Source organism: Salmo salar, chromosome ssa17 (genome assembly GCF_905237065.1).
Source record: "Salmo salar chromosome ssa17, Ssal_v3.1, whole genome shotgun sequence".
In the NCBI taxonomy this organism is placed as follows: Eukaryota; Metazoa; Chordata; class Actinopteri; order Salmoniformes; family Salmonidae; genus Salmo; species Salmo salar.
In genome coordinates, this window is record NC_059458.1 from 8619554 (window position 1) to 8646890 (window position 27337).

The 27337-nt window shown below is 44.5% G+C and overlaps 1 protein-coding gene across 1 annotated transcript; it reads left to right on the top strand.

Moving 5' to 3' along the window:
- The first annotated feature begins 1569 nt into the window (after window positions 1–1569).
- On the top strand, window positions 1570–27295 carry adamts5 (ADAM metallopeptidase with thrombospondin type 1 motif, 5 (aggrecanase-2)). Its single transcript, XM_014151324.2, has 8 exons — window positions 1570–3052; window positions 10992–11124; window positions 11772–11939; window positions 12297–12580; window positions 19403–19586; window positions 19838–20013; window positions 21994–22169; window positions 23952–27295. The coding sequence occupies exons 1-8, from the start codon at window positions 1958–1960 to the stop codon at window positions 24604–24606; spliced, it is 2871 nt and encodes a 956-aa protein (XP_014006799.1). The 5' UTR covers window positions 1570–1957; the 3' UTR covers window positions 24607–27295.
- Window positions 27296–27337: the final 42 nt, after the last annotated feature.

The window sequence follows — 27337 nt, forward strand, 5'->3', positions numbered from 1 at the left end:
TGTCCATATATTTATGTATTCTTAATTCCATTCCTTTACTTACATTTAGATTTGTTTGTGTATAGGGTATATGTTGTGAAATTGCTAGATATTACATGTTAGATATTGCTACACTGTCAGAACTAGAAGCACAAGCATTTCGCTACACCCGCAATAACATCTGCTAAACACGTGTATGTGTCCAATAACATTTGATTTGATTTGGACTCTGATTCTCAACAAGGGTGCCCCGCAAGAGTGCATCTTCAGTCCCCTCCTGTACTCCTTGTATACACACAACTGCGTGGCCTCACACAGTTCCCACTCCATTATCAAGTTCGCTGATGACACGAGAGATTAACAAAAACGTCAAGACGGCCTACAGGGAGGAGGTAAGCATTTTGATGGCGTGGTGCCAGGTAAAGCACCTCTCCCTCAACATCAGTAAAACAAACGAACAGATTGTGGACTGAGGAATCAAGTTGGGCACGCCCCCATCCTCATCAACGGGGCTGCCGTGGAGGCGGTCAAAAACGTCAAGTTCCTCAGTGTACACATCTCAGAGGAGTGGAAATGGTCAAGCCACATGGACACCGTGGTGAAGAAGACACGACAGCGACTATTCAACATCAGGATGCTGAAGAAATTCCTCCCGCACACAAAGAGAAAGACGTGTTCTCAGCACTGTGAATATAGGACATACCACACACGCTTTTTGAGACAATTGAACTGTGAGAACTTCTATTCTGAAAATGCCATAAATTATCCATCTCTACATATGTACAATTAAGACTTCAGACACTCTCCAGCCCACTGTTACAGTTGCCCCTTCAATTATTGAAAGAGCCACACTTAGGAAGTTTAAAAATAACAGACAAGCGTTAAATACACCCATTCGAATGCTGAGATAAAGAGTGCTGTTTTCTATTTGTCCTACTATAAAAATTATATTAAAAACTAGATTTAACTATAACAAGAGCGGAAGCTTATGAGTTGTGTTGGTGGCTGGTGTTGTTGTTATTGTTGACATTGTGTGGCTGCTAGTAGTGATGATGTCACGCTTGAGTGAAATGAGCTCCAATAGAGCCACACATCACCAGAGTGAATGCCCCGGCTCCCATCACACAATAGCCGTGATTCTGTAGAGTAGGCTAAACCCGCGGGCGACTGGGGTAGCTGGAGCGTTGTAGCACAGCGCTGGTTTTCCATAACAGTCCATAAGAGTGACTGCAGATGACATAGCACTCCACGTGACAGTAAATGACGCCGCGTTTTGTTATATCTCCTTCCAAAACACGAGTGTCTTTTTTTTTTTATCTCACAAAGGAAGAATATTTTGAGGGATGACCCCTTCGAATTGAACCCTTGCGCGCGCTCATATTTAGACTACACACACGCTCGCGCGCTTAACGCGCACAGGCAGACTGCCACGCTCTTTCTGTCCCAACTAGTGGGAATGCTGAATATATGGGTGACTTTATTGAAAAATGCATTGTTCTAGTCCTCCTTTACTCTCCTGTTTGCGTCTCGGCGCCGGGGATAGGACCAAAAAGTGGAGTTGGGTGGGGCGGCAGACTCGGAAGCCTCCAGCACTTGACTTTGCTTTGATTTCGGCAGACACGAGAACGCAGCAGGGAGAGAGACGAGGGGGGTGGAGTGGCGAGTGAGTGAGTGCAAAGGGGCAGGACTTTTTCGCTCTCCTCTATTAAGAGGAAACTTTTGTGTTTTGTTCTCCAAGTTCAGCTCGGTCCTCAAGCCGTGTTCTCCGCTGCTCTTTTCTTTCATCTTCGCTATTTTCTTCCATTTGCTCCGATGCCTTCATTTTTCTGCGTTTTTACACTTTTCATTGCAATTCTGGATATCGAGATCATGCGCATTCAAACGGGACTTGTTCTGAAAATGGTTTGTTCTTCGTTTCCATTACTGTTTTAGTTGGAATATAAATGTTTCGCCGTGCACTGCTTGTTTTGGGGTAAAGATGACCCGTGTCTTTTGTGCTTTTGCTGGAGTCATGTTGGTGTTTCGCATTCTTTTGCTGTGCATCGTGGAGTTGCATACTGGCTGCGATGCCGTGCTCGCCGCCGGTCTCACCACTTTCAGGGCTTTCGATCCACCTGCACAAGAGGGTGTTGTGCGGACCGTCGATCGGATTTACCATGGGGGTGGGAAGGTTGGTTACCTACTCTACATGGATGGGAGAAGGTTTCAGTTAGATATGGAGAGGGATGAGTCAATTTTGTCACATCACTTCAGTCCGAAATATGTGATGGCCCTGATGGGGGCGGGAGAAGACGCCGCGCCTCTGCACCGGGAGTGTGTTTACCGGGGAACCGTGGACTCCAACCCCGAGTCCCTGGCGGTGTTCAGCGTCTGTGGTGGGGGTCTACAGGGTTTTTTTGCTTTGAAACACGCACGCTACACAATCACACTTCTCATCCGAACCAAGGGACACGATAACGACATGCGTTCGCTGGATGACAAGGATGCGGAGAGCGCGCTCCACTACTTCACGCGGGAGAGCTTCAGCTTCGAAGCCATGCCTGTGAGCGAGAGCTGTGGGACCAAGGAAGGGCGCGGGCGCATGGATGCATCGAGGAAACACCGGCGTAAGGGTCGAGGGAACGGGAAACGCGACCGGCATGGTGTCACCCTTGACAGGGGCGAGGAGCGCAGCAGAGCGCATGGCAGAGGATTGTGGACACAGTTGTCCAAACCTGCCTCTCCACCCTCACTGGGAAGTCGGCGCAAGAGGTCGGTTTCGCGCGCTAGGCACGTGGAGCTCCTGCTGGTCGCAGATGAGTCCATGTCCAAGAAGTATGGCAAGGACCTGCACCACTACCTGCTCACGCTGGCCTCCATCGCTTCCAAGTTGTACGGCCATGCCAGCATCGAGAACCCCATCCGTCTGTCCGTTGTGAAGGTGACCATGGTCACGGAGAAGGAGAAGGGGCTGGAGGTGTCCAAGAACGCAGCCACCACCCTCAAGAGCTTCTGCAAGTGGCAGAACCAGCAGAACCCACTGGACGACGACAACCAGCACCACCACGACGCCGCCATCCTCTTCACCAGGCAGGTAAACAAATAAACAAAACCACAGAGTCCGACTCTCACCCCCCCACCCCCATCACCTGGCGGACAAAACACATACCACTGCGCGCCAGGTCCATCCCTTCCCACTCACTGGACTAGAGCGCATTTTACACTGAGATGTTACGCCAAGCATGACGTCAGTGTTTGTTGTTGTTATGGAACTGCTTGCGTGACAGACCGGTTCTGTGCTCGTACCTGTTATTCGGGGGAGTCATTTGGCCTTAAATATGTTTATTACATTGTTGTTATCAAGCAGAAATCTGCTTCGGTTTAGTGTTTCCAATTTGAGTGATTGTGCGTCACTCTCTCTATATTTCTCTCTGTCTGTCTTGCACAGCCTCCCTCCTCTGTGTGGGCTCTCGCGCGTGTCTTATATCAACCCTAAAAAAGAGCGTTTCCTCCGCTTGTGTTTTTATGGGCAGCCTCTTCTGTCTGACTCTCCCAGTCCCCTGACAACCAACGTCTCGAGCCCGTGTGATCTATCGCACACGCTGCGCACGCACATTCTTCCACGGTTGAAGGGATGTAGTTGAAATCAGCTGCTGGTTAGAGTTCAGAATGTTACTCTCAACCAGAAACCGCAGCCAGCCTTCAGCCGTAAAAAAATGTTCCCTTCATTTTTTCCTTCCAGTTTTCTTTTTCTTTTTTCCTCCTACATTTTTTTTCTCTGAGCAGAGCTGGGACTGTCAAAAAAGCAAACACATACACTACCATTCAAAAGTTTGGGGTCACTTAGAAATGTCCTTGTTTTTTAAAGAAAAACACATTTTTTTGCCCATTCAAATAACATCAAATTGATCAGAAATACATTGCAGACATTGTTAATGTTGTAAATGACTATTGTAGCTGGAAATGGCAGATTTTTTTTATGGAATATCTACATAGGCGTACAGAGGCCCATTATCAGCAACCATCACTCCTGTGTTCCAATGGCACGTTGTGTTAGCTAATCCAAGTTTATCATTTTAAAAGGCTAATTGATCATTAGAAATCCATTTTGCAATTATGTTAGCACAGCTGAAAACTGTGGTTCTGTTAAAGAAGCAATAAAACTGTCCTTCTTTAGACTAGTTGAGTATCTGGAGCATCAGCATTTGTGGGTTTCGATTACAGGCTCCAAATGTCCAGAAACAAAGAACTTTCTATAATGTCGTCGTTCAGCCACGACTCCGTGAAGCATAAGATATTACAGTTTTTAATGTCCCGTTGGGAGTTTAATCTTCCTTGTAGGTTGTCGATTTTATTTTCCAATGATTGCACTTTAGCTAGTAGAACGGAAGGCAGGGGGGTGTTTATTCGATCACCTACGAATTCTCAGAAGGCAGCCCAACCTCACGTCAGGCTCGTCGGACTCGTTAAAGGGAAAAAAAAGTTTGTGGTGAGTAATTGCTGTTCTGATGTCCAGAAGTTATTTTCGATCATATGAGACGGTTGCAGCAACATTATGTACAAAATAAGTTTAAAAAAACAAGTTACAAACAACACAAAAAAACAAACATAAAAACATAATCGGTTAGGAGAATGTAAAACGTCAGCCATCTTCTGCGGCGCCATCTTCTCGACATTTTATGTTACCCCTCTGAAAACCAATAGCCTACATTGACCAAGACCACACTCGTTTATACAAGATCTCATGGTTTTGCCAAATTGACTTCAGATTCTGACCTATATTCACATTTCTCCAAACATCACATTTCGAAGTTGCTCCAAATGTCAAATTTCGAATTGTTTTTGTCACACAGTGTTGACTCCTCCTGCTCAGCATCTTTTCATTTCTGCAAACATTACATTTGAAGTTAAGGGTTAAGGTTTTCGATAGGGTTACAACATAAAGTTTAGGCCTTTATTCTGAATGGTTAAGGGTTAAAAGTAAATTAAATAAAACATTAAAACATTAGTGTCTACCACAGGGATTGAATATATGACCTACGGATCCAAATCATGGGATTATGATGTTGCCCCTAGTGGCCAGTTGTGAAGGTATTTCCGGATGTCCTCAGGACATGGACAGCCCTCCAATTTCTAAGTCAATCTTGAGTGATCTGCCTGCGTTTAACACACACACGCATCTCAATCCCACTAACATCTCTGCATTTTTCATCCCTCTGGTGGGGTTTCTTGGTCCGTCGGCTGTGGTTGAGGTGTCAGGTATCATTCTTGCCTCAGGATTGGGCTGCGTGTAACTAAGTCATGCAAGGTTTTTTTTGTGCTGGAGACGGCTCCCAATACCAGGGAATACCGAGGTAACTTTTTTTGGGCCCCGGCGCCCGGGTGGATCCTGTTGGCAGTGCCACGTGAGCATACCTGGGCTTGGTAGGTTGGCAGAGCAACTGTGTGCCAACTATTACCACCACCACCTGCATGGACATGGACTTCCCACCCACTTGGCAGTGCATTCCCTCTGTGTCACCTGCAGGGGGTAGGGTGGCGTGGTTGGCACAGTGGCTGGCAAAATGGGCACGGAGATACCTGGCGCTGGCACTACCCAGGGGCAAGTGACCGGTCATAACAACGGTAACAACTCCATAGCATAGCAACATGATAACACCTGAAAGGTGTTTGGAGTGGGTCATGACTTATCAAAAGGTCAAAGGTCAGTGAACCCCCTCAGCCGATAGGATTTGAACTCTGATTCCATGATTGGCTGTAGTGTCAGATCACTGTATCTTTAAAACGCAACCCTTCCATTCATTTGTCTCTTATTGCTGTAGCTTGTCATCAAAGAAGTTAATGTCGTAGCTTGGGTGAGTCACACTCATTAAGTGGAAGTCAAATCCCTCAGCAGACTGCATTCTCACAGTCAGAGACGAGACCCATCCATTCTTTGGCGATGTAGAGGGGGGGAGTTTATTGGAACATGGGGTTATTCATGCATGGGTCCAATTACTCCGGTCCCAACACCCCCGTGTCCTGAGTGAGCAGACCCTTGTGCCAGTGTCACCGGGCTCTGTGCATGCCGCACCGCGACAGAACAAGAGACACATTGAGGGGACTCAGTGTGTGTATGCATTTGTTATTTGTATGTGTGTGCAGTTGTGAGTGCGTGCATGCGCTTGTGTATGTGCGTGCCTGTGTGTGATTATTAGGTGTTACGTCACAGTGTGACCGGACGCATGACTGCTCTCGCCAGGGACCGGGACATTAAACAAAGCCTCACTGTGAGGAGAAGAGCTCTCTACTGACAGAACCTAGAGCAGGGATCATCGACTAGCTTCAGCCGCGGGCCTATTTTCTTCTGGAGCGGATGTTCAGGGGGCCGGGACATAATTACAAATCATTTGTAGACTGCAAATTAACCGCCAGAAGCCCAAACAGATATAATATTTGACTAAAACATAATCATTTCAAACCTTGCTTACGTTTGTAAACGATCACATATATCTCTCTATTATGTGTGAGAATACAATAACAAAAGTAATTTAAAAACAAACAAGTTTTTTGCTCAGAAAACTTGGGAGGCCGAATAAATTGTCCCGTGGGCCGCCAGTTAAGGAACCCTGACAGAAAGAGCCCAGAAATAATCAACTTGAAATAGCCAAGAAAACATCATTAATTACATGAATATGCAGCATGGAAATATTCACCATAAATATTACATCCTCGAGTTGATCATGTTCATTGTAGTCTCTTACTTTGATCGTTCTCTCATGCACTAGGACATACGTGTTTAAGGTTTTCTTGTTGCCAGAGAGAGAGGTAGAGACAGAAAGATAGAGGGGGGTAGAGTGATAGAGGACATAAAGAGAGAGGGAGCAAAGAGCGTGTGTTTACTCTGAGAAAGAGACGGGGAGAGAGGGGGGGACGGAGCGAGGACTCTGAGAACGAGAGAGTGTGACTGCAGAGAGCAATGAAAGCGCAGAAACGTTAAGCTAGGTCTCCGTATCTGTTGAAGGTTAAGGGCACGTATTCGCCAAACGTCCCAAAGTAGGACTACTGATCTAGGATCAGATCCGTCCCTCTTTTTCATAATGAGAAGTTCAATTATTGTTGTCTCTATGTTAAAGTACAGTACCCTGCAGATGTCCCTGTTAGTCTCACCAGACAAACAGACATGTCACCCCAGTGGTGCGCAGCCCAGTGGCTTTGCTCAAACCAATAACACCTCGGTCATTGTCACTTTTAGACACAAAACACACAATCACCTTATGCAGTTGCCGGGTCTGAAAAGTGAATTCATAATCTGTGAGGCAGAATAGCCTATCACACACTCTTACTAGGCAGCTATGGCATGTAACAAGATGTTCCTTACCAGTCACGTGGACTGAGTGATGGGTCGAAAGTTGAATGGCAGAGTTTATATAGGCATGAAATATAGGACCTGTGAAATACCCCAGTCTTATAACAAATAGAGGAGATATTAGGCCTACCTATGGGAGGAGAGGACCGGGAAACACACACCTTAAACACATGCGCGCATGTTCGCACACATGCATACACACACACACACACTCTTTAAGCAGACACACACCGTACACACACACAATCGAAAAGCACACACACACTGTAAGCAGACACGCACGCACACATACTGTAAACACACACTCACACAACAAACATGAGCGAGGAGAAGAAGCGACAGGAGGGCACATACGACATACTCTGTTCAAGTCAAATAATACATGTGCGTACATACTCAGTTCTACACGGCACACAATAGAATGTGCACATGTGCACTGGAGTTGGAATGATAGAGTATGGACGTTTTGGAAGGGGGTCTGTCTGTTGCTGTCTGATTCGTTTAGTAGACAAAACAACGCCATGAACTGAAATGATCAGCTAGCAGTTAAGGTCTGGGATGATATTCACCAAGCAGCTCAGAGTAGAATTGCTGCTCTAGGATTAAACCTTTTTAAATCCTACCTCTGGAATGACGATCACAGTCTCTCTGATAAGCTGATGTGGTTGAATATGAAGGATACTACCAGGTTATTGGATGAAGGTAGCCTCTTAGATGTGTGAAATAGGTCACTGGGCCAGGAGTTTTGTCAGGGCCTGACCAGGAAAACTTTTAGGGGTGGGCTCTAGCCTAGTACGATTGCCATTTAATAGGCTAATGTCACTCTCACCGATGATTGGCAGGCCATTCATTTCACGGTTCGTTGACACTTACATTGTTGACACTGATTTTTGAGTGACAAGGTGTTGTGGTTAGACTCTCTGGATTCTCTCCACGATACAGTATTAGCGGTGTTTGGGTGTGTGTGTGTGCATGCGCGCTAATGCCACATAGTGACAGTGTGTGCGTGTCTGTGATTGACGCTCTCCTTTACTCAGAGTGGCAGTGTGTTTTTCCAACGCAGCTAGGGTGTGTTCCCCGGTTGACCCGAGACTCACACACAAACACACGTACACATGTACATGTACACGCAAACACACACACACACACACCCTGGCTCTCTTTCTCACACACAGACACACACACACACTCAGTCTTCTTATATGATCGTCTACTGACCTAAATACCTTACCACCGGCGCTGAGGTTGTTTTTCTCAACGTTTCCATAACGGCCCATTCCCTCCATTCTTTCCTCCTCTCTTTTCATTTCCTCCATCCTCCCATCCCTTTCCCCAGGTGTCTGATTCCATAACTGTATTTCTCTTGCTCCCTCTTTCTCACCCGCCCTCTTTCTCTCTCTCGCTCACCCTCTCATATGTCTGTGAAAGCCCCTTGGGATAAAAGGAAAATACCAAGCTGGAAACACACTGGAGAGCGGGAGGGAGAGGAGAAAAAAGAGAGACAGACAGAGAGTGAAAGTGAGAGAGACACAGAGGGGACATGAGAGAGACAGGGACAGAGTGTAAGGGCAGTGGGAGGCAGAGAGAGTTAGGGACAACACGTTCAAGTGAACAAAAGAGAGTGAAAGTGAGAGAGAAAGAGAGACAGGGACAGCTAGTAAGTAAGAAATAGGAAAACCAACACATCTATGGTGAACATGTTGGTTTCTACAATGTCCCTCCCGATTGGCTAGGGAGATGAACCCTTTCTTCAATGTCCCTCCCGATTGGCAAGTTCATCTGATAGCGACAACAAGGAGTTCAAAACATGTCATGTCTATTCTCTCCATCTACACACACATCAGTGGGCAACATCTGAACAATGACAAACACAACGCATTTAGTGGAATGGAATCAGACTGGACTGTATTTGACTTAGTTTTTATCTCTCCTTTAGTATGTAGGGGACTTTCTTTTTGAAGAGTCTCTGTCTAAAAAGTGTGTCCAAAATGTCACCCTATTCCCTACATAGTGCATTACTTTTTACCAGAGCCCTAAGCAGTTCACTATATAGGGATTAGGATAAATAGGGTACCACACTAGGGCTACGGCCGAAATGGCACTGATGGCCCTATGGACCCTGGTCAAAAGTAGTGCACTATGTAGGGAATAAGGTGTCATTTCGGACATTGCCAGAGTTTGTGTCTAGAGTAAGTCTAGGAGGCGTTCCCCCCTGTTGGTCATGTGTTGGAGAGCCCAGAACATAGACGGGTTTGTTCCTAAAGTGTTTCATCCGAGACGAGTAAATACACACCCCAGAGAGTCTCTCACACACGGCACAGTGGGCCTGTCAACATCACTTAACAGGGAATTCATCTTGTCCCCAGGGTGTGTGTGGGAGGGGAGCCTGGGGTGGTGGGTGGAGTGGAGAGGAGTGTGTGTGTATGTGCCCTTATCTCATTCATAGATGACGCGTGCACTTTTACAGTTAGTAATGTACACACTGTATGTATACTGTGAGAGTGTGTGTGTTTGTGTGTGCATGCATGCTTGTGTCTCCGTGTGTGTGTTTCGGAGAACGAGACAGTCGATGGCATAGGGACACAGTGTTTGGTTGACTGATTGATTCCTCTACACAGCAGAGTAGCTTCAAGCCCTCTGGGCATCATCTGTATAGATCTGTGTGGGAGCTGGAACACTGGTCAATACACAGTGCCCTATCACACACACACACACACACACACACAGAGAGAGAGAGAGAGAGAGAGAGAGAGAGAGAGAGAGAGAGAGAGAGAGAGAGAGAGAGAGAGAGAGAGAGAGAGAGAGAGAGAGAGAGAGAGAGAGAGAGAGAGAGAGAGAGAGAGAGAGAGAGAGAGAGAGAGAGAGAGAGAGAGAGAGAGAGAGAGAGAGAGAGAGAGAGAGAGAGAGAGAGAGAGAGAGAGAGAGAGAGAGAGAGAGAGAGAGAGAGAGAGAGAGAGAGAGAGAGAGAAGAGAGAGAGAGAGAGAGAGAGAACAGGGATGAGAGAGAGAGAGAGAGAGAAAACAGGGATGAGAGAGAGAGAGAGAGAGAGAGAGAGAGAGAGAGAGAGAGAGAGAGAAAACAGGGATGAGAGAGAGAGAGAGAGAGAGAACAGGGATGAGAGAGAGAGAGAGAGAGAGAGAGAGAGAGAGAGAGAGAGAGAGAGAGAACAGGGATGAGAGAGAGAGAGAGAGAGAGAGAGAGAGAGAGAGAGAGAGAGAGAGAGAGAGAGAGAGAGAGAGAGAGAGAGAAAACAGGGATGAGAGAGAGAGAGAGAGAGAGAGAAAACAGGGATGAGAGAGAGAGAGAGAGAGAGAGAGAGAAAACAGGGATGAGAGAGAGAGAGAGAGAAAACAGGGATGAGAGAGAGAGAGAGAGAGAGAGAGAAAACAGGGATTGGAGAGAGAAAGAGAACAGAGGAAAGAAAGAGCAGAAATAGAGAACTCAATAGCATCAACAAAGTATGGGTCAAATAAGGTCTATTGACATCTGATCTCTCATTTCTCATCTGTAATCTATCCGGCTTGTCCTTGCATTGTCTGTGTTTTGGTGTGTATGTGTGATTCCTACAGTATATGTGTGTGCCCTATGGACAAAGTAAAGCAATATTTATAAAGTGCAGGCAGGTATTTTTTTTATGTCATTTCACCCTTTCCACCAACCCATTTGCTTGGGCCCCCTGTATAGGACCTGTGTGGGCACCACTCGTGTGACACACTGGGCATGGCCGACGTTGGCACCATCTGTTCACCAGAGAGGAGCTGTGCCGTCATAGAGGACGACGGACTCCATGCTGCCTTCACCGTGGCACACGAGATAGGTTGGCACCGTTCACACACCTGCCTACAAACATACACACACACACACTCAATTACCTGCCAATACATGCATACACACTCACATTCTCACACATTCGTTTTATGTACGTAAGCACATGCAAACACACATACAAACTCTATTGCTATCACTGTCACCTGAGGTCTCTTCATAGTCCCCAAATCCAGAGCAGACTCTGGAAAACGCACAGTACTACATACACCCATGACTACATGGAACTCTATTCCAGATCAAGTAACTCAAGCAAGCAGTAAAATCAGATTTAAAATAGATACAACTACAGGTTATGGAACGAAGCTGACTGAAGAGACACAAACAGAGACACACACGCATAATGCAGACACGGGCTAACACGCGTACATTGTAATGTTGTAATATTGTTGTATTGTGGTATTATACGTTTTGTATTGTAGATATGTAGTGGTAGAGTAGTGGTGTAATAATGTGTTGTACTGTTCTATTTCTTTTTGGACTCCAGGAAGAGTAGCTACTGCCTTGGCAGCAGCTCATGGGGATTCTTCATAAATACAAAATATACACTCTCAAGAACACAATGCTCAGTGTGTAACACCCCCCAAAAATGATTTGTATTTCTGTCTGCCTGTCCGTCTTTCTGTCTGTGAACCAAAGGTCACTTGCTGGGCCTGTCCCACGACGACTCCAAGTTCTGTGAAGAGCGTTTTGGCGCCAGCGCGGACAAGCGTCTCATGTCGTCCATCCTGACCTCCATCGACGCCTCCAAACCCTGGAGCCGCTGCACCTCAGCTACCATCACTGACTTCTTTGACGATGGCAACGGTAAGAAATGAAGAGGGGGATGAGGGGAGGAGAGCAGGGAAGAATGTCAGGATAGGATAGAGGGGGATGAGAAGAGGAGAGCGGAGAGGAGTTGACTAGCCCTGAACTAACGGTAAGGGAGGTAACCAAGTCTTTATTGTAAAAGTCAGGAGAATACCTCAATGACTTACTTGGTTAAATAATGAGGGTTGGGCTCACCTACTGTACATAGTTAATGTGCTGTTGTCTTTGATAAATTTAATCCAATGTCCCTTCACACCTATCGAGTGGCAGATTAGAATGATCGGAGGATTGACAAACCAGACAGACAAACAGCCTTTGGCATTGGACCATGTCCACCCCTCTACCCCTCTACAGCCGAGTGTCTCCTGGACCCCCCTCGCCAGCCCCTGCTCGGCTCAGAGGAGCTGCCCGGCCAGAGCTACGACGCTGTGCGCCAATGCCGCCTGGCGTTTGGACCTGAGTACACGGTCTGCCCAGGCATGGACGTGTGCGCCCGCCTGTGGTGCGCAGTGATACGCCAGGGGCAGATGGTGTGCCTGACCAAGAAGCTGCCCGCCGTGGAGGGCACGCCGTGTGGCAAGGGTCGCATCTGCCTCCAGGGCAAGTGTGTGGACAAGACCCGCAAGAGACACTACTCGGTAAGGAAAGGGCGGAGGGAGGGAGGGAGGGAGGGAGGGAGGGAGGGAGGGAGGGAGGAGGGAGGGAGGGAGGGGAAGCAACAACGCAATAGGCTGACAGCATAGACAGAGTGGAAGGTAGTGAAAGAACAGAGTGCTACTTTATTATTATTATTATGTATTCTCTAGTGAGGGAAGGAGGGAGGAAAGGAGGGGATGGGAAGGTGAGGAAGAGTGTTGAGAGAGGGAATGGGAGGCTCAATGCAATAAATATTAATAAAATGTGTTGTCACAAACACAGGATAGGTGCAGTGAAATGTGTTCAGCCATAGTAGTACTGCACCCCTGGAGCACATTAGGGTTAAGTAGCTTGCTCAAGGGCACATCGACAGATTTTCACTTTGTCGGCTCAGGTACTCAAACCAGCGACCTTTCGATTACTCACCCAACGCTATAACCACTAGGCTACCTCCTGCCCAATAGGGTGACAACATAGAAAAGTCTCTCAAATTATACTACTTGGTGAGAGGAATGGTGGGAGAGAGGTAGTAGAGGGGGGCGGGTGGACTGTGGAGTAGGGTGAGTAGGGTGAGAGTGCCAACAACAGCAATGAGAGACACTATAAAACAAGGAGAGAAGGAATGAGGGAGGGAGTGTAGAGAGAGGGACAGAGAGAATGGGAGGCAGGGATGGAGTTGGGTGAAGGTGTGGACAAGGGCCACAGGAGATATATACTGAGTGTACAAAACATTAAGGACACCTGCTCTTTCAATTACATAGATTGACCAGGTGAATCCAGTTGAAAGCTATGATCCCTTATTGATGTCACTTGTTAAATCCACTTCAATCAGTGTAGATGAAGAGTAGGATACAGGTTAAAGGAGGATTTTTAAGCCTTGAGACAATTGAGACATGGATTGTGTACATGTGTCATTCAGAGGGTGAATGGGCAAGACGAAAGATTTAAGTGCCTTTGAACGGGGTATGTTAGTATTGGCCAGACATAGGGCTGTGGTGGTCATGAAATTTTGTCAGCCGGTAATTGTCAAGCAAATAACTGCCGGTCTCATGGTAATTGACCGTTAATTACCACATTTAGCATCTCCTAGCTTCCACACACAGCCTAAAAGCCACTGATGCAGACCTTTGGAACATCTACATTTTAAGTATAATAAATCCATGTAATATAGCCTACACCATCACAATAAATCCATTATTTATTTTAGACAGGTCTAAAGAAACATGATTTGAAGAAAATGTTTTCTATTTCAGAAGAACAGAATAGCATACTCTGAGTTGTCCTTATGTTAGGCCCTGATCTGTCTATGCCATATGGCTGTGGGCTACACTAGTTCATTTAGTAGACAAGATTTGCTTAGAATTCCGTGGCATTATTTTATATCTTTTTATAGTATGAAGAATAGAATTGAAAATACCTGAATAAAATATAAATTATATTTCTCCCCCGAAAGATTTGAGGGAGTGCGCACATGCGGCTATTCTGTGTTGAGTGGTTAACAAAGAAACGGGTACTCCTATATGCTAAATTTAGAGTTATTAATGTAACTTTAGTTGTGATACAAATGTTGGGCTATATGTTTTGATTTTTAATACATTCTAAGGCTTCATGATTCAACTCTAATGATGATTTGAAAAAAGTTGCATGAAAGGCATGAGCTCTGCTTTGTTTTTTAGGGCAGGCTGTACACACTTCATCAGTCTCTCATTCACAATATAACAAGCACTTGATAGTGCCCCGAATTTCCCAGCTGCATCCCTTTTGTGTGGCCGTAATGCCCCCTAAAAAAGTCAATGCCTTTTGTGGCCAGTGACCATTGTGCCCTTGGGCTGAATATAATAATCATAATTCCCTTCTCCCGGCTGCGTGCCGAAGCACCTCTTACTTACATGGCACTCCGTCACGTGATTGTGTCTTTCTCACAGGCTACAAGTGAAGACAGACACATCGAGGATGCAACTGCACACATCCTTATCTAATTCCGAGGAGCATATTGAAGATATTGGAAGACCTGTCCACATTTACTTTTCGTCAGCCAACAAGATGATTATGCCTAATGAACAGCAAAGCACTAGCCTATGTCAATCTACTATCCCCCATAGTACAAAAGTTAGGCTCTACACCCGTTGTAAAGCAGATTAATGTGCTTCATTTTAACAAGTTATTTGGCCACTTTAGTGTCTTGATACAAACCTTATCAAAACATATAGGCCTATGGTCTAGGCTACATGAGGTGTGTGACTATGATTTTAAAAAGTCGCAAATAAAAGGAAGGCACTGTTTCTTGCCTTAAGCTGGGCATCATTCACAAGTGATAATAGTGGTAGGCTAATATTGTCACTCATCAGACTATTCTTGATTTAATATTTTCTTTACATATACAAGGTGTCCTTAACGTTTTGTATACTCCGTGTAGAGGTAGAGGGAGGGTAGGAGAGAGTTGGAAAGAACTCTCAATTACTCTAATTCCATTGAAATGGATTCGAAACAAGATTACTAGAGGAGTGTCTGTGTGTATTATTGGCAGGTCGGAGATGGAGGGAAAGAATATTTCTTTTGTATGTGGGCGTGCCTGTGTGTTTACCCTCCTCTCAGACTGTTCTCTTAACAGGCTGTTTCTGTTTGAGTCTTTTCAACTCTTTTGTTTCAGTCACAGAACTCACTATACTTTAATCGTCACCACCATTTCGGTTGTCTTTGTGTCGAAGCATTACGTTAAAAAAAAAAGTTTGTTCTATTAGAGTTACAGTGTAAGAGTGTCACTTACTTTTGAGTTATTAAAAGAGACATCCCACCAGAATCACTCTCAACAGAATATACAAAGCCTACTGTATATGTTTTGGTTATTCATATTTTGACTTGTGGCTATTGACACAAATGATATTTCAGGCTATAGTCACCTAACTAGAATATAGTTCTACACCAACTAGACATCTATATTCAGTGTTGGGGAGTAGTGAACTACATGTAGTGCAACTAGTAATTTAACCACACTTTAAAGTAGCTTGTTAGTGTTTTCAGTAGTTAATTACTTTTTTTGCCATGTAGTGGTGTAGCTAACTACTGGAAATATACTCTACTTAAAAAAATATATGGTTGTTGGCAAGATTTTTTTTTTTTTTTCAGCAGCGGACCTGCCTAATTCTCACTTGAAACATAGTTTTTGTGTTTAATAGGCTAAATTACACACCCTGTTAAAGTATGACTCCAGAGTGATCTGTTCTTGCAATTTCAGATTTAGTAACTTGAGTTAAGTAAACTATATTTTTATTAAGGGTAGATTTAGGGTAGCTTAACTTATTCCAGTGTGCAGTATTTGGTGGCTTGGTAAACTATATATTCAGAGTAGATTCCCAAACACTGTCTATATTGTATATCTAGACCAACTTACTAGACATCTAACTACAATATACAGTAGATCTATCTAGACCAACAATCTATTTCAAAGTAATCGCAAACAAAATGTTCAATGAAAATATGCATGTTTATTTTGGATGGGAAGAGGAGAGGGGAGGGGAGGGGAGAGGATGGGAGGATAGGTGAGGAGAGCATAGGAGAGGACAGGAGGTTTCACACCTGCTGGAGGGTCCCCCTAGGGGGCCTAAGGGTGAAGAGGAGGGGGGTACAACGACCCATTGAGAGCTGCAACAAAATAAAAACAAGACATAAGGGGGTTAGGTTAATCCTAGGATCAAAGGTGAGGGGTTACAATCCATTGTTAGTTTATTGGTTATGTGTTGGGTTAGGGCTATACAATGTTCTACTCCTCACCGTAATGCTACATAGCAACTTCCCCTGTAGGGTTTCATCTCTCTTTCATTCTCGACCATCCTACTCACCAGCCTCTGTCTCTCATTCACCAATGCCTCTCGCTCCTCCTTCCTCCTCTCCAACTCCTTCCTCATCCACTCCTTGTCTGCGATGGCCTTTTCTCTCTTCTCTATCTCTCTGTTCTTTATGTCCAGGAGTTTGGCTTGATTTGCCAGAGAGTCCTCGTCTCTCCATCTCTTCAACATTGACTCCTGCCCCAGTCTATTAATTTCCATCCTCTCTCTCTCCATCCACACTCTGTTTCTTTCCACCTCTTTCCTCGCCTTCCTCAGCCTCTCCTTCTCCTTCTCCATCTTCCTTATCTTTCCCTCTGTCAACTCTTTCTCTTTTGCCAGCTGCGCTCTCACCCTCTCCACCTCCTCTCCCTTCACCTCCACCTCCTCCACCTTCACCTTCACTTCATCTGCCCAGTTCTGAACATTCTCCTTCTCCTCCCTGACAGCCATCCTCTCTTCCATCAGCCACTCGCTTTTCAGAACGATCTGCCGCCTCTCTCTTCTCAGAATCTTCCCTTCTCTCCCTGCAGTCTTCTCCATCTTCTCCACCTGCATCTCCCTCTTCTCCACTTCCCTCCTTGCCACCTCCACCTCCTTCCTCTCCTCCACCACCTCCTTCCTCTCCTCCGCCACCTCCTTCCTCTCCTCCGCCACCTTCTTCCTCTCCTCCAGCATCCCCTTTTTCTCCTCTGCTACCTCCCTCCTTTCCACCAACACCTGCTCCTCTTTCTTCTGCACCTGCAGCTCCCTCTTCTCCACCTCCACCTCCTTCCTCTCCACCTGCTCCTCCCTCTTCTCCATTACCTCCTCCCTCCTCTTAAACTCCTCCTCCATCCGCCTTAACTCCTCCTCCTTCTTCTGGTTGGACTCCGCCCTCTTCTTATCCTCCTCCATGGCTTTGAGCTGAAGGACAGTCTGTAAGAATGACACTCCGTAAGTCAGTAAGAGAGTACATGTTCATTTTACAGCCTATCTCAGCCCAACAGTCAGTCGCTGGTCATGATGACCCACTCAGACCTGAGTTCAAATACTATTTGAAAACTTTCAAATACCTTGAGTGTTGCTCTATATTGCTTGGAGTGCCAGATGGGTTGGGTTTACCGTTTTGGGACTATTCTATTGGTCTATTGAGCCAGGAAAGCTCAATCGAGCACAAGGTCCTGAACCCAGGTCTGAACCCACTGCAACTAACAACCCATAGATTTAGAATGAATAGAACCCATAGAATAAACCAAGAGAATGAAGTGTAGTGTGATAGAATATAGAATTAGAATGAATTATTGTAGTTATATAGGTTGTTAGTTGTAGTGTTATAGAATTAGAATGAATAGAACCCATAGATTAAACCAAGAGAATGAAGTGTAGTGTGATAGAATATAGAATTAGAATGAATTATTGTAGTTATATAGGTTGTTAGTTGTAGTGTTATAGAATTAGAATGAATAGAACCCATAGAATGAATCATTCTAATTCTATGGGTTGATAGCTGTAGTAAGATATAATTCAGAATTAGAATGAAGAGAACCTGTAGAATGAATGAATCATTCTTATTCTATCTAACAACTAGACCTGAGTTTAAAATCTGTGCATGATTGAGCATGCCTGGCGCATTGGACCCAATGGAATACTCCCAAAAGTGTGAACCCTGCCCATCCGGCACCTCAGACAGGCTTAAGCAAACACTCAGTGTTATATATTTTCTTTGAAGATTTCAAATACTAGGCCTATTTGAACCCAGATCTACAAACAACATTATACCTTTCCATGATGAGGAACTTGTTACCATTAGTCTAATAATATCATGGATGTTTATAAACGGTCAAATACACAAAGTACATAAAATACATGAAGTAAAATACAGAAACTTGACACTCACTTTAGAGACTGCCAGCCTCCGTGACCTCCCCTTCATCGTCAAGACCAAAAACAATACAAGATACTATACCAACAATATATAGAAATAAGAAAGAAATCAACAAAGTCAAAGCAACAAATAAAACAAATAATATGAGGAAATATATAATGTACAAAAAATAGAGTACAATAAAATAGAAATAGAGTAGGCTAAATAGTAGGTTCAATATTTCGCCGGTGTTTACAGCTAGTAGCAGATAGTGTTGGTAGCAGTCCAAAAATAAATGGAATCTGATTTGTGCCTGGATGGCGTAACATTGGAATGTTTACACCATCCGTTGCCATGGTAAATGTGCATGTCATAGAGGTAAATCAGGATAGATGTATCTTTGTCATGTCATCACAGTTCTGGAATTGCAAATATCAACATTCTAAATGATGTAATAATGATATCAACATCTGTGGCCTCTATAATGTTTGTAGGCCCAGTAATTAAGAGGAACTATTAATACAAATATAAAATAAAAAAACACAGAACAAATAAACAAAGAAGAATAGAGACAATACATAAAAAATCAAGACAGTTCAGATCAGCTTTCTCTCCCCCAATCCTAACCTTAACCATTAGTTGGGAAAATGCTAAAATGACCCAAGATCAGCATCTAGGGGCAACTTGTTGTAGGCTAGCATGTGAGCTAGCATAGGACATTGCTAGAGTTTAACTTTGCCTTAATGTACTGGGTCACCTTTGAACATTACTTTCATTTCTATCATCATGCCGCCCCACACCCCTCTCAATGTATTCCACTTGCACAGACAATCACGTGCATGCAGATACACAAATTGATCAAACACACATAAACACATGCATCACACACGCACAGACAAATGAATAACACACACAGACACACACACACATTTTACACGTGGCTTGGCTGCCGGCCAATCCAACTTTTAACGTGCTCACTAGGCAACTTTAACAGTACTCTCTTATCTCTCCCCTTCCTCTCTCCCTCTCCTTCTCTGATCTCTTCTCTCTATCTCTCTATCTCTCTCTCAATCTCTTTCATATCGCCTCCCTCTCTCCTATCTCCTCTTTCTCTTTCATCTTCCCGCTCTCCTCTCCTCATTCTCCTCTCCAAGGCATCTAACCATGGTAGTTGGAGTTCGTGGGGTCCGTGGGGGGCATGTTCCAGGACGTGTGGTGGAGGGGTGCAGTTCGCCCAGCGTCTGTGTAACAACCCACCGCCCCGAAACAATGGGCGCTACTGCACCGGCAAGAGAGCCATCTACAAGTCCTGCAGTGTCACCCCGTGCCCCTCAACCAGTGAGTGTAGTACTGCAGATTGACTGGCTGATGCGTGTGATCACATAGTGCTATAGACACACATAAGCACACACAAGTATACATTTGCTCATGCAAATACACAGACTCTCTCTCTCGCTCTTTCTCTCTCTCTCACTCTCTCTCTCTCTCTCTCTCTCTCTCTCTCTCTCTCTCTCTCTCTCTCTCACTCTCACACAGTCTGAAATTCTAATGTTCCCACTCTAACATGTGGTGGAACTTTCCTCCTCTAGGTAAGAGTTTCCGCCAGGAGCAGTGTGAGGTGCGGAACGGCCCCCAGACAGACCCTAAGGGGGTGAAGACCTTTGTGGAGTGGGTACCCAAGTTCGCAGGAGTGCTACCTAAAGATGTGTGCAAGCTGACCTGCCGGGCCAAGGGCACAGGCTACTATGTAGTGTTCTCACAGAGGGTGAGTGAATAAGAGAAGGGCACTAGGGAGTGAAAGAGTGTGAGTGAGGGTACAGTACTTTGGAGTGCTGTCTTCCACTACCACTCGTCCACTACCTTCGGTTAGAACGACTTGTAGTGTCCGTTCTGCTAGTATGATAATGATAAAGATGATGATATTGATATACCCATGATAATGATATATACAGTGCCTTCAGAAAGTATTCACGCCCCTTGACTTTTCCCACATGTTGTTGTGTTACAAAGTGGGATTCAAATGGATTAAATTGTAATTTTTAGTCAAAATAGTCAGTAATGTTAAAGTGGAAGAAAAATTTGAGCATGTATAAAATATAACAATAAAACAAAAACACTAATATATCTTGATTAGATAAGTATTCACCCCCTTGAGACAAAACATGTTAGAAACACCTTTGGCCGCATTTACAGCTGTGAGTCTTTTTGGGTAAGTCTCTAAGAGCTTTGCACACCTGAATTGTACAATATTTGCCAATTTTTCTTATTCTGTCAGTAGGCCGCACAGGAACATTCAATGTTGTCTTGGAAATCAACTCCAGTGTAGATTTGACCTTGTGTTTTAGGTTATTGTCCTGCTCAATTGTGACTTCGTCTCCCAGTGTCTATTGGAAAGAAGACTGAACCAGGTTTTCCTCTAGGATTTTGCCTGAGCTTAGCTGTATTCTGTTTATTTTTATCCCCCCAAAAGCTCCCCAGTCCTTAATGATTACAAGCATACCCATAACATGATGCAGCCACCACCATGCTTGAAAATATGAAGAGTGGTACTAAGTGATGTGTTGTGTTGGATTTACCCCATACATAACGCTTTGTATTCAGGACAAAAAGTACATTTCTTTGCCACATTTTTTGCAGTTTTACTTAAGTGCCTTGTTACAAACAGGATGCATGTTTTGGAATATTTTTTATTCTGTACATGCTTGATGTACAGGCATGGTGAAATCCTTCCTCTCCGGACAACTGAGTTGGGAAGGATGCCTGTATCTTTGTAGTGACTGGGTGTATTGATACACCATCCAAAGTGTAATTAATAACTTCACCATGCTCAAAAGGCTATTCAACATCTGTTTTTTTTTGTTTTGTTACACATCTACCAATCGGTGCCTTTCTTTTGCTTGAAATTCATTACTCGATTGAGGGTCCTTAACAGATAATTGTATGTGTGGGGTACAGAGATGAGGTAGTCATTCAAAAATCATGTTAACCACTATTATTGCACACAGAGTGAGTCCATGCAACTTGTGTGTTTTAAGCAAATGTTTACTCCTGAACTTATTTAAGCATGCCATAAAAAAAGGGGTTGAATACTTATTGACTCAAGACATTTCAGCTTTTATTTTTTATTAATTTCTAAAATTTTCTACAAACAAAATTCCACTTTGACATTATGGGGTATTGTGTGTAGATCAGGCTGTAACACAAAGAATTGAAAAAGTCAAGCGGTGTGACTACTTTCTGAAGGCACTGTACATGATAATATACCCATGATGACTGTGAGAATACGGATGATGATGATGATTAGATTTAGTTTATATACCGCTATTCATACAGAATCTCACATTCACTTGAAAAATATATATTTCAGGGAGATGGTCTTCCACAGATAAATAATGATGCAGTTCAGTAAAGTAGAGTTGAGTGCAGGTGCCGTCGATAGTTCATCATACAGCCAGCGAGGGAAAAATAACAGTCAGACAGTCAGGCAGTCAGTCAGCTCTTCATCAGGGACCTCTGTCTTTGAAGTTCACAGCTACTTCTCCTTTGTAGGTAGGCCAGAACATCTACCACCGAATCTGTAGCACCCACCTGGGTAATGCTTCTGCAGCTATAAGCGCCTGGGAGACCACCACACCTCGGCAGTAATCAGCAACAATCTCCTACGAGGCATAGCCTCTATGTTGAGGATGGTGAAGACTACAACAACAACAAAGATGATAATATCTCCTTATGTCTCCTTCTCCAGGTGGTGGACGGGACAGAATGTCGGCCGTACAGCAGCTCAGTGTGTGTGAAGGGCAAGTGTGTGCGCACCGGATGTGACGGCATCATTGGCTCCAAGCTGCAGTTTGACAAGTGTGGCATCTGTGGAGGGGACAGCACTGGCTGCATCAGGGTGATTGGCAACTTCACCAAGAAGAGGTAAGGGAACCCACATACACATATACACACTGAAATTGAAAAAACATTTGGCGTTTACATGTGTATTTGTCTGATGCACAGTACCAAGAAAAGACAAATCAAAACTGAAATTGAGATTTTTCACTTCAAAGTCAAAAAATGGTCTTCACTTAATTATAAAAAATTCTAAATATTTGGTTGGAGGCTGATTCTTGTTTATTGTGTAATTTATCTCACGTGTAGTAGTTGCAGGTGCCAAATGGAAAAAATAGCCGTTCAAACTATTTTGAAAAATGAAAACAGAACCTGCTGCTCTGTTGCACTCGATTGTAAAGTGAAAGGGTGCGAGTAAGCTGTATTTTCACGTATCTGTACATCTTGAGTACATTTGAAGGAATGGTCTATAGATTGTCTTCGTCTCCATCTTTCATTCAACACATTGACACATTCTTCTTTAAGATATCAATTTCTCACACTCACTCTTTCACTCTTTCTAACATCCACCCTTCTCCCTCATCTCTCTATACATCATGAGTTTGTAATTCTAAATCACACCTTATAATGGTGAAGATAGACATACATCCCTTCAAATGACTGGATTCTGCTATTTCAACCACACCCGTTGCTGACAAAAGTATCAAATCAAGCACACAGCCATGCAATCTCCATAGACAAACATTGGCTGTAGAATGGCCTTACTGAAGAGTTCAGTGACTTTCAATGTGGCACTGTCATAGGATGCCACCTTTCCAACAAGTCAGTTTGCCAAATTTCTCCCCTGTTAGAGCTGCCCCGGTCAACTGTAAGTTCTGTTATTGTGAAGTGGAAACGTCTAGGAGCAACGACAGCTCAGCCACGAAGTGGTAGTCCACACAAGCTCACAGAACGGGACGGCCGAGTGCTGAAGTGCGTAGTACGCAAAAATTGTCTGTCTTCGGTTGCAACACTCACCACCGAGTTCCAAACTGTCTCTGGAAGCAACGTCAGCACAAGAACTGTTCGTCGGGAGCTTCATGAAATGGGTTTCTATGGCCGAGCAGCCGCACACAAGCCTAAGATCACCATGTGCAATGTCAAGCGTTGGCTGGAGTGGTGTAAAGCTCGCTGCCATTGGACTCTGGAGCAGTGGAAACGCGTTCTCTGGAGTGATGAATCACGCTTCACCATCTGGCAGTCTGATGGACAAATCTTGGTTTGGCAGATGCCAGGAGAACACTACCTGCCCCAATGCATAGTGCCAACTGTAAAGTTTGGTGGAGGAAGAATCATGGTCTGGGGCTGTTTTTCATGGTTCGGGCTAAGCCCCTTAGTTCCAGTGAATGGAAGTCTTAACACTACAGCATACAATGACATTCTAGACAATTCTGTGCTTCCAACAAGTTTGGTGAAGGCCCTTTCCTGTTTCAGCATGATAATTCCCCGTGCGCAAAGTGAGGTCCATACAGAAATGGTTTGTCGGGATTGGTGTGGAAGAACTTGACTGGCCTGCAAAGAGCCCTGACCTCAAACCCATCTAACACCTTTGGGATGAATTGGAACGCCGATTGCAAGCCAGGCCTAATCGCCCAACATCAGTGCCCGACCTCACTAATGCTCTTGTGACTTAATGGAAGCAATATCACGCAGCAATGTTCCAACATCTAGTGGAAAGCTTTCACAAAAGAGTGGAGGCTGTTATAGCAGCAAAGGGGAGACCAACTCCATATTAATGCCCATGATTTTGGAATGAGATGTTTGACAGGCAGGTGTCCACATACTTTTGGTCATGTAACTGCTTTCTCCCCTCTCTCCCTCCCCATGCAGTAAGGGCTACACAGACGTCGTGAAGATTCCAGCGGGCTCCACCCACATCAAGGTCCGCCAGCACAAGCCCAAGGACCAGCCCCGTTACACAGCCTACCTGGCCCTGCGTCGTCCCAGTGGTGACTACCTTCTCAACGGCAAGTTTATGATCTCTACCTCAGAGACAGTCATCCCCCTCAACGGCTCGGTGCTCAACTACAGTGGCTGGAGCCAGCGGGACGAGTGGCTACACAGCATGGGCCCTGGGGCCCTCAGAGAGGCCCTTACAGTTCAGATTCTGGCCACGGACGCCAAGAGGCCCCTGGATATCCGCTACAGCTTCTTCATGCCTCGTCGTGTTTCGGCTCCACCACCGCCACCTCGCCCGCACACCTCCACCACTACTACTACTACTACCACCTCTGCTAGATCAAGCAGTAGAACCACATCGGCACAGTTTTCGGCCCTGGCTCTCTCTACAGCCCCAGGGGTATCGACGGCGGCCTCTGGGCCCCAGTGGGTGACTGGCCCCTGGATGATCTGCTCCAGGACTTGTGACACGGGCTGGCAGGGCCGCACGGTGCAGTGCAAGGACCCGCAGGCCAAGCTGGCCAAGGGTTGCCCTCTGGGTGACCGCCCCTCCATCTTCAAACATTGCCTAGTGAAAAAGTGTTGAGAGGACCAGATACTAGACTCCCCTGAAAGTAGGAGGTACACACAGACAGAGACACTGGCTATTGACAGTCAACCCCTCCTCTTCCTTACCCCCCGCCCTACTATGCCAGGCCCTGCTTGGCACAGCTACAGACATACGACGGATACATGTGGACACTTCCGAATAGTGCAGCCGCCCAATCAACAACCACCCACTTGTCAAATCCCTCCTCTATCTGAAGGTTTTGTTTGTATTCATCTGTTAATGACATGTTTTGCGTTTGCTTTTCTGTATGTTCTTGCTACTATGGGTTTGTCTCTTTGTCTTGTGTGACTGCACACCTCCGGACCATGGGCCTCCGTACTAGTCTGTTGCGGGGCACTTTTTCTCCACTTCCCTTCGGGGTCCCCTTTTTTCTTCTTGCTCCCCCCACGGCCAATTCTCCACATACGTTTGGTCTATCCAACTTCCTGTTTGGATTGCGGACCAGGAAATAGGCTGGGGGCACAACCAAGAGCAAACGATCCGTACTGTAAACAGTTCAGAAATGGGGTTGAACCGCACTGCAAACATCCCAGGTCAGAAAATGGACATACAGTGATAGACTGAATTAGGGCAGAGTTGTGCCCAACAGCTAGTGCTGAGCGATTAACCTACATTTTGTTTATTATTTTGGTTTTTAAACAACTAATTGACAGACTTTGTTTCAATTATTTGGATTCCATGTAGTTATGTTTTATTTCTGTGAACTCAATGCTCTCATTGGGCAGTTTCTCTAGAAATAAATCAGATCAAGCCCTAACTGTGCGAGGTAGTTGGGAGTTGCAGTTTACATCAGTCCAATATTCTAAATAGTTTAGTGCAGAAAACATGTTAATTAACTACAACGATCATAGTAGATTGCGTGCATCCTTGTCCGGTCTGTGTGTTTCTTTTATTCCTGCTACATCAGGTTAGTACAGAAGAATGCGCGCTCGAGAGGAATAGAGAGCAGTTACTTTGCCGAGTATCTCTACCTGAAAATGCATAGTCTAAGTGGTTGACAGTTCAGCAGTCATAAAGGTATGCCTTATTTACTTTGAAGAACTACTAAAATACTGATTTTGTCAGACCCCATAGGCAGCAGCTCTATAGAAATGCCTTGGAATTAAATCATCAAATGAAAACAAATGTAATATACACAACTGAAATATTTTTTTTAAGTAATGTGAATAAATGATGGTTAGTAAGTGATAAGCAGTAATGGGCAGTCACTACCATTATTCCTTGTTTTATTCAGTGTTGTTACAGCATTCAACCCACATAATGCATAGTGCATTTAACGTTTTCAAAAATGATTGAAATGGAAAACCATGATTAGATTTGAATAATCAAACCGAAACCGAACCGACCTCAAAAAGCACTAATCGCTCAGCACTACCAACTGCCAATTCCCAGTGACCCCTATAGAGTGACACTGGGCCAAGAGACCATGGTGACCATTCAACTCTGACCTTTGTGGAGGTTAAAGGTTGTAATTATATAGGATTACATAATGTGTGAGGCTAAGATTGACATTTGAATGTTTGTCTTTGTGTGTGTGGTGTGTGTGTGTTTGTCTATATTGTGAACATACAAGTGTGAACATATAGTGTTTTTGTCATACTCAGTGTCCTAAACTCGTTTAATGGACTTTTACCCTCAGTTCCATTTGTATCACTATGCGGGTGCTAGAGGGTCGCTACCATTTTGTCACTGTTTATTTGGCTCTCCACGTCTGTTTGTCTGTCTTTCTGTCTGTTTGTCTGATTAGGAAAAAAGCAATTCTTGCTAGTATGACAATGTGTGCACTGGATACTCGCAAATACAGCAAGAGGGAAACTAACCCAGTCATACCTGACCAAATACACTTCTACAGCTCACTCGCTCTTTCTCTCTCTCCATCTCTCTCTCTCTCTCTCTCACTCGCTCACCCTCTCCCTCCCTCTCCATCTCTCATTCATCATATTGACACGTTCTTGTTTAAGCTATCCATTTCTCACACGCAGTCTTTCTCTCACTCTGACATCCACTACCATCCATTCTCTGTCATCCCTCTATCCCTCATGAGCTTGTAATGCTAAACCACACACCTTTTGAAGGGTGGTGATAGACATGCAATATACTGGATACATATGGGATCTTGCAACATAGGCACAACTCACTATTTGTCATACACAGGCACAGACACACATTCACATAAAGAATACACAACACCCCCAAATGACTTAATTAAGAGTATTTTCACTGTATTAGGCCCACATTAACGCATAATACACACATATGTATACACACATTTTAACTCGCACACTACAATACACATTTAGATAGAAACACCAGTATCACATATGTACAGAATACATTTTGCACACACATAAATATGTAAAGAAAATTAAACCACACACACACACACACACCAATATACTGTATATGTATTACTGTTTGACTCTTCCCATGGGAAAAGACCCTTTCGTTGAACGGCAGAAACACAGCACTGAACTTGTAATTTATTGTTTGTACAACTGGTATGTGGAAAAAACCATGTGATGAATTTATTTATTATTATGGTAATGTTGTATCATATTTACTATTTAACTAAGAATATGGCTGTGCAGAATAATTCATTATGAAGAAGATTGTGTTTTCTAGTCATCTACATGAATATATGTACATAAAATGTATATATTTAAAAGCTCTGTGTCGGTTTCATTCATTTATTGGATGTATTCAGAAC

Coding starts and splice junctions, on each gene's coding strand:
- adamts5 (XM_014151324.2), top strand. CDS start 1,958: ATGACCCGTGTCTTTTGTGCTTTTGCTGGAGTCATGTTGGTGTTTCGC. Junction 3,053..10,991: donor CCATCCTCTTCACCAGGCAG/GTAAACAAATAA, acceptor CCCCCTGTATAG/GACCTGTGTGGGCACCACTC. Junction 19,587..19,837: donor CACCCCGTGCCCCTCAACCA/GTGAGTGTAGTA, acceptor TTCCTCCTCTAG/GTAAGAGTTTCCGCCAGGAG.